Here is an 8,755-nt window from a genome sequence, read left to right on the forward strand (position 1 = left end):
TTTTTTTGCCTTTTTTTGGGCCTTTTTTTTTTTTTGACCGATTTTGGGTTGGTTTTGGGCTCACTTTAAACATTTTTTTGCTCATTTTAAACGTTTTTTTTTTTTTTTTTCCTTTTCATTGCCATTTTAGCATTAAAAATTGCTATATACCAAAATCTTGTTGGCCACCTTCTACAAATCTACACATCATACAATATACAAATAAAATTACAACAAAATCATTACTTCACTTGTAGTCTTATACACAACATCGAAATAAAATAAAACACAAACAAGTTCATAAACTCACAAGCAACCAAAAAAACCAACATGATTGAACTTGAAGCTTGAAGCCCATTTCCAAATATATATTGTTATTTATTATATGAAATATGAAATATATATATATATAAAGCGGTTAGCGGGTAGCGGTTTTCCAAAACCCACTAACCGCTAACCGCAACCGCCTAGGCGGTTAGCGGTTTTTACTAACCGCTTTCAAAGCGTTTAGGAGGTTAACAGTTAACGGTCATAGCGGTTAGCGGTTAGCAGTTAGCGGTTGCGGTTAGGCGGTTTTAAATTTCACCCCTACTCCTTGGCATGTTGATTTAGCAGATTGAGGTTGTCCTAAACTCTCTGGCCATGAAACTCTACATCTGGTCAAGGAAAATGGGTACGTGATGAGTTGGATTAAATAGTGCAAGGATGATTTGTATCTCATGGGACTATAAATTATGGGCACTCTTTTTGCTGAAGTCATATGACATTTAATTTTCTTTTATGGTTGTTTGGCATTGGAACACTATATATATATATATACTTTTGTAATCTTATGCTATCAATTTATTTATATAAAAAATTTAAATATGTGCTTGGTATAGATTTAAATAATAACTTTATTGAGTTTTTAATTTTTAGTCTGACAACAATACCTATCATAGTATTTTTCAATAAAAGGGAACAAGAAAAGAAATTTGATATGGTTTTATTTAGGAGCTCTAGCAAAATCTTTCTTCGAGTAGTGTATAGGGTGCAAGCTTATAGCCCATTTAATTTAGAAAACCCCATTAAAACAGCCCACAAGATGGCAATAACTCTCAGCATGCGATATGGAAAGCATTTGGGAGACATTCTGATTTTATAAAGACATTCACCAACCGTGAAGTGCTGTATAACTTGACACCGGCTCAAAACGAGGCTCTATGTTTGGGATGCAATCTCTTCAAACGACTCCTCTAACATATCGCACAAGTTACTATCAATTACAACCTGCCAAGCGGAGTAAGGAGCAAAGATATATATATATATATATATATATATATATTAAAAACTATTATAATTACATCTCATGTCTCTAACCATTTGAAATTGAAGTGATTGAAAGCAGAACCTAAGAGCAAGTTCTTCCAACTTCGCAAGTATAAATTAATTTATGTTATATAAAATATATGTATAGGAACATCATAAAGAAATTAAATAATTAAAACGAGCCTTAAGTTAAAAATTCATTCATACACTTGAACACTAATTCATAATTCCATCTAACTAGTGGTAGCTCGAAAGCTATCAAAATATATATCGTAAACCCTTTTGAGATCAAATGAGGAAACATTCCATATATAACCATTCAATGGAAGTGGAGGAAGATGATTAATCTCCTCGTTTCCAGCTTCTACGACTGTCACTTCCTCCAACATACCTTCCTTGGAAAGATGCTTAACAAGCACTGCTTTTGTGGCAGAATCAGGCATGAAATTAGAGTCCCTCATATCTTGGAAAGTCTTAAACGCACGATCAACCTTCCCACGCCTAAGATAAGCACGGATGAGAATCTGAAACATAAATGCATCAGGCTTTAAATTATTCCGTTGAACCATTCGAAAAAGTTTCAACACTGTGCGCAAGTCTTTCTTAACCGAGAAATATTGCATCAATCCAGTAAAAGTTGGGATATCCGGAAGAATCCCACGTAAAATCATCTCGTCAAGAAAATCTAATGGGCCACGAAGAACCACATATTGTCTACGTGACACTCTTCGCATTAGTGACGAGTACAAAATCATGTGATGAAACTTTGATAGAGGGTGACAAATTTCTTCCGCACGACGAAAAAGTCTTAAAATACCTCTCACCGTACGACGGTCAATAATATAGTTAAGAGTAACATAAGATAAGCTAATTCCATCCTCCTTTAATTTTGTGACAAGTTCACCATCCCAATAATCTTTAAATCGTTTTTCCCTCGCCTCACCATAAAAACCCCTACTCCACCGCAATGTTAAGATTTTCAACATTGTTGATGCCGTGTACGCATCATGAGTGAATCGTCCCGGTTTATTGCCCAACCAACAATAAAACGCCCATATATCGTCAACACTATTGTCCGGTAACATTCGCCAAAGAATCTTGCAGACTAGGACACTTGTCCAAGCCAGATTTGTGTCATCCAATGCCGATAAAATTTCCGGGTCAAATTTGATTTTTGACGCCAACTCCACGTCTCCTCCATCCTCATCCTCATCATCATCATCATCCTCTCCCTCCTCATGACTACATTGACGCAATGGCAAAAGTACTCCATCAATCTGCATTTCATTCCTAAGATCACTAACAACTTCGAACCGTCTTGCATCCACAAACCCCTTTAACAAAGCAGTGTACATCCTCGAGGAGCGCTTGATCCTCATTCTCGGCAATATATGGAACACCTCTATGGCAGAGTCCAATTTGCTTGAACTTACAAGGTGTTCAATTATGGTTGCGTACGTTCGAGGGTTAGGAACCGCGTTCTCCTCCATCATCTTATAAAAAACCTTCACGGCCTCGAAATCGTTGCCCGCTTTGGCATGAACACCCATGAGTATGTTGTACGCCTCAATGCATCGACGGCCCCTACGACCTTTTGTCTTATCCCAAAGGCGCAGTACGGAGTCGACGTCTCCGGAAGCCGCGTACCACATGAACTCGTCCATATCAATGCTTTCTTTGCTAACGCCAGGGAATTCATTGTTACGAATGGAGTCAATCAAGCCTTGAAGCTCAGAGAATCTTCGAAACCTAGCAAGGACTATGCCCAAAGCTTTGAGGGTTGTTCGGGAATGTGAAAAATGCGGAACCTTCTCTAGGATTTTTACAAGCGAGAGAGCGGAGTCCGCTGACGGCGCGTACTGGAGGGCACGAGAGACCACAAAGGAGTCCAAAAGAGGAGTGTTCACAAGAGATGCAAGCGACTTCAACGATGCATTGGACTTGAGAGCGTGTTTGAGGGAGGAAATAAGTTGGCTTCTTTGGAAATAAAGGGAGATTGCGTTCAAGGATGACAATGGCGTCAATGAACTCCTAGACAACGTGCTGTAAGAGAAACTTTGCCGAAACAACTGCTTTAAATACATCCTCAATGAGAGCTGATTGAATGACTGGTCGAAGGGAAGAGAAGGATGGAAGCAAGGTCGACAATTTTCTCAATAGAATTAATGTGTCACTCAGGTGAAAGCTAAGAATCTGAAAATTGAAACTAACTGTATGTTAAAACACAAAATCACTTCATTTTAAAACAAACGCAAGAGACACTTTTCTTGAAAATAAGTGATAATTAGAAATAAATAAGAAGTACTTGTATGAAAGAACACATGATAAACAAGACCAAACAAGAATTCAAGACCAGGATTAAAAAATATATATATACACATCAACAATTAAAGACTGCATATCAAGAGTTAAATAAAAATAATAATAAAAAGCCAACTTGAAAGCGACAGAATTCTAGTAATTTAAAGACACGACTAACAAAGTAAGGATCACAGTAATCTAGTTCAAAGTTCGTCTTTGCTATTTCTGAAAATCATTGTCATACCCGGACAAGCAAATGTAGGCTTGGCTGGACAAGTCTTCTATAATATAAAATAACAAAATAAAACGCTAGAACCAAGTGAATGATGTTTGCCTTTTTGGCCCTTTAATTTGCAAGGGAAATAGTAGAAAATTATGTAATTAATTTCAAGAAAGATGTGGCATGAATTAAATAATTTGACCCTGTCCCACCTTCATTTTATTCGACTGACGTGGCAGTGCTCATCAACCCTTAGATTTTTATTATTATTATTTTTTTAATAAGGACTAATGGACACTACTATGCCAACCTAGATGAAAATGTGATTTATAGCATTACTATATATCACAAATTGCACAAATCACTATTTTTTAAATGGTTGGCAATAGAAACAATTTTTCTTTTCCAAACCAACCGAATCAAAGCAATATTTGACACTCAGAACAATAGAACACCCGCTAAAGAACTCTAAGAGCAACGTCATTTATTCACAACAGAATGTTACATTCTTATGGAGTAGTATTTTGGTTGGGTTTGTCAATTGTAGTAGGAGTTGTTTAAGTTTCAATTGTAATTAAGAGTCTTGAGTTTATTTTAAAATTAGAATTAATATGGTTGAAAGTCTATTTAATGATTGTTTCTAATAAAAAGATGGAAAAGAAGTTATTCCCAAACTTGAATTTGAAGGAGGTCTAGGTTCTCTCTAAGAACCTAACCAATTATCCTGTTACAGACTTGATATTCGGGTTTGTAACACACGCAGAACCCTAGAAATGAAAAATCAAAATCTTAAAACAAACCCGCAATTCTATTTAGCATCAGATGCAACTCCCCAAACCTGCAAACATCATCTTCCACAATTTTGCACAAACCCACTGTGTGGCTGCTGAGAAAATGTGGCAGAACCAAAAAAGAAACCTTTGACTTAGATTCAATTTGTGGTAATCCCTGTTTGGTCCCTAAACTTGTAAATTGAGCAAAATTAAGCAGCTCTCTAACCTTTGTGTTAGATTCAATTAGAATCTTCACTTGCAAACCATCTCTAAGGGTAATTGATTCCATCAAAGGGTGACCTATCAATAAACTATCCAAATTGCATTTCTGGAGTCAATTTTCGTAAAATGCAAGCTGATGTTTAAGTGCATGGCTGGATGATGCTATAGATTATTGGCATTTGGCAACTTTGTTAATAGTTGCAGATGTATTTTCTACAAGGAAAGAAACAAATAACAAGATGAGACTTCCCAAGCCAACTCCCCTATGGTCTATTATGCTTACCCCATGGGATTTGAACCAGGTTTAGGAGGAAGAGGCGTGCCATAAATCATAGTTTCCCGCGGCTAGATAAGCTATATTGCGTGGCTTCTGTAAATTTCATTGCTCAACAAAATCCATTTTAATTTTTGGAGAAATTTCAGAAAACCCCCCTGAAGTTCCAACCGATTTGAAATACCTCTCCTGAATTTTCAAAACTCTCACTTAGGCCCCTTAAACTTCTGTTTTCTCTCACTTTTGACCATTTTAACTTTTTGTACCTATTTTACCCTCAACCAAAATTACGCCATTTTACCCTCAACCAAAACTACGTCGTTTTGGACTAAAAAACTACGCCGTTTTGGGCTTCAAAACTACAACACATACCCAGCCCAAAACGACGTCGTTTTAGGCATTAATTTAATTTTTTTTTTAAAAAAAAAAAAAAAAAGCAAAATAAATAAATTAAAAAAAATTAATCGGTGGTCAATAATTGGTATCGAACCACCCCATGGCCAAGGGTGATCCGCCACTTCTGGTTGATCGCATTTGGGGTGGCCGGACCACCCCAAATGCAACCGATCCCCGCTTATTTGAGTTTGGACCACCCCATGGCCATATCCCGCCACCCCCACCGGCAAGGTGGCTTTGATTATTTTTTTTTTTTTGAAAATTTTTAAATTGTGCTTTTTTTAAAAAAAAAAAAAAAATTAATGCCTAAAACGACATCATTTTGGGCTGGGTAGGTGTTGTAGTTTTAGGACACAAAACGACGTAGTTTTGGGGAGGGTAAAATGGGTATAAAAAAAGTCAAATTGTTTGACTTTTACGTTAAAATGGTCCAAAATGAGAGAAAATGGAAGTTCAGAGAGTTTAAGTGAGAGTTTTAAAAATTCAGAACAGGTATTTCAAATCGACTGAAACTTCAAGGGAGTTTTTTGAAGCTTCCCCTTAATTTTTTCTTCGCATTAAATATACCATAGCACCTGGAAAAGGAAAAACCGCAGGGATGATACTATCCGGGTTGTGCATACTATTCAAGTGCATATATGATTTTAAAATTCAACTACTCCCACTCAGCAGGCAATTTCAGAAGCCACGCTAGCATCTTTTCAAGTGTGCCCTCTTGAATATTCTATGGTTGGAAATGGCTCGGTTTCCAGATTTAGGAGCCAAAAGAATGTTCACTCTATGCACTGCACTAGCCCAGAGCAAGAAACAATATGCGCAACTTCCCGAATACACTTGCTGGAGCTGATTCAACTGCCAACGGTCATATTTTCACTCACCCCATAATCCTCATTGTAGTCAATAAGTTATTATTAAGAAATCTACTTGATTCAATTAGTATAACTTACAAGAGCCTTTAGAAAATGTACTACCAAAGGCTTTTAACCATAGCCAAACTAACTAACCTGCAAACCCACTCAGTAAGTTGTGGAGTTCTCAAACTCTTCATCTCTATTCATTTCTAATAGGTGGTGGTGGTGGTTGGTTGTTAGTGATTGGGGAGAATGGGTGTGTGGATCATGCGTCCTGGCCAGTTAAATGGTCTTAGGTGGCTTGCAAGTGAAGCTTCTTGTAAGCTATACTAATTGAATCTAACACAAAGGTTATATAGCCGCTTGACATCACTCAATTAAAAAATGCGTGAGGTAAAAGTAAGTTATTTGGTGCCATGAATTCAAGTTTTGGTCAACTGATGGAGGAACATCGCCGTGTTATGGTGGAAAACAACGAAAGTAGAAGGCTCCCAAAGCTTCCTAAGGATACTTGTGATTTTTTGAAAGAATCACGTGAGCTGACACGAAAGAACAATGATCTCAGGGAAGAGAGAGCATCTCTTGAATTTAATAGTGAGAACCTTAATATTCAATATCAACAGAGACTCAAAGGAATGTTCCCAAGGGCTGCTATGGATGACACCAATCTCATGGCCCCACCATCTTATCAATTTTTGGTGCCGATGCTGATGCCTCCAGGGCCAATTCCAATGCATCCATCTATGCAGCCATACCCCTTTAGAAATCAGAATCCAAGAAAGACTTTGTTCAACTTTTGATCCATATATATTTAACTCAGAATACCTTGGTCGAACAACAACTCACCCAGCATGTTGATGTATGCAATCAATTCCCCATCTTGGGCAAACAAGACTCCAAAAAACAAGTCATATAGGGAGATCAGAAATCCTAGTAGGCCAAAAAATTATGAAGAAACAGTTCTAGTTGATGCAATTAAATTGCTCAAGAACCTCACGTCGCTACTCTAATGGAAGTAATTGATGAGGAACCAGTGGAAGAAGAGATATTGTCCGATAATGGCTGAGTTTCTTTCTCGTTTTCCAGAAGTTCATGCTTGAAGATAAGGATGTTTTTAGGGGGAGGAATGTTACAGTCCTATGATCTTTATGTCTATCTCTTGAGAGTAGAGTTAAGTAGTATTTTAGTTGGGCCTGTCAAATTTAGTAGGAGTCCTTTCAATTTCAATTGTGGTTAAGAGTCTTGAGTTTGTTTTACGTTAGAGAAATGTTAGGGGTACCAAATCTTTTACCAAGAGAGTCCTATCAAACTGATGTGTAACTCATTTATTGGTATCCGTTACATTTCTTTTAATTAATTTTTTTTTTTTCTCTCTGATGAATGACTTACACATCAATTTAGTAAACATCTCTTTATAAAAAATTTGATACAACCTAACATATCTCTTTATGTTATGGGTCTGGTGGGTTGATTGTTAATAGGCAAGTTAATTGTTCAGGCTAACTACCCATAAGCCATAAGGCACATTACATTTTACATTAGGATTAATATGGTTGTAAGTCTATATAAAGAGTTTTTCATTCTAACAAAAAGATAGAAAAGAAGTCTATTCGCAAACGTGAATTTGAAGGAGTCCTAAGTTTCCTCCAAAAACTTAAATTCAGGTTTCCTAACACAGAACCCTAGAGACGAAAAATCAAAATCTTAAAACAAACCCACAAATCTATTTAGCATCAGATGCAACTCCCAAAACCTGCAAACTTCATCTTCCACAATTTTGCACAAACCTACCATTTGGCTACTGAGAAAATGTGCAAAACAAAAAAAGAAAACCCCTATAATTTATAATTTCAGTTACCTTGACTCCTAGACAATACTGACCACCAACCAAAAAGAAAAAAGAATAAGAACATGAAAAAACTAACGACACCCTTTTGAGCCTGAAAAGTTTTCCGCTTAACTTGACAAATTTACATTCCCATATTTTCCGGCCGTTCTCATTCTCCGTTTCCTCGGCATCCAAACGTAGGGTAAAAAAGCAATAAAAGAATCCCGTTGATACAAAAAAAAACAAAATTTGAAAATTTTCCCAAGTGAAGACACAATCAGAAAGGAATTGATACGGCGGGCCAGTGTAACAATTAGATCAATCAACTCCAAATTTGACCAGAATAACACCTTACTCAAAATCAGAAAAAAAAAAATTAAAAAAAAAAAAAAAAAAATGACTCACCTTCCCAATTGGATCCACGAGCGAACTATCTTGGATCTGATTCTGAAGAAGACGAAATTCTTCGTTAGGGTGTGAGAGGGAGAGAGAGAGAGAGATAGAGAGAGAGCGAGCGTGGTGGTTATTCGGTTTTAGGGTCGAATAGGGCTAATAGGAGATGAAAGATATTTTTGCTATTAAAGGGAGACTGACGATATTTTT

The 8,755-nt window shown here is 36.8% G+C and overlaps 1 protein-coding gene across 1 annotated transcript; it reads right to left on the minus strand.

Moving 5' to 3' along the window:
• Positions 1-1,386: 1,386 nt before the first annotated feature.
• LOC132166075 (pentatricopeptide repeat-containing protein At5g66631-like) lies at positions 1,387-8,719 on the minus strand. Its single transcript, XM_059576827.1, has 2 exons — positions 8,558-8,719; positions 1,387-3,480 (listed from the first exon to the last, which is right to left on the minus strand). The coding sequence occupies exon 2, from the start codon at positions 3,369-3,371 to the stop codon at positions 1,521-1,523; it is 1,851 nt and encodes a 616-aa protein (XP_059432810.1). The 5' UTR covers positions 3,372-3,480; positions 8,558-8,719; the 3' UTR covers positions 1,387-1,520.
• Positions 8,720-8,755: the final 36 nt, after the last annotated feature.

The sequence above is a fragment of the Corylus avellana genome, chromosome ca11, assembly GCF_901000735.1.
Source record: "Corylus avellana chromosome ca11, CavTom2PMs-1.0".
Taxonomy (NCBI): domain Eukaryota; kingdom Viridiplantae; phylum Streptophyta; class Magnoliopsida; order Fagales; family Betulaceae; genus Corylus; species Corylus avellana.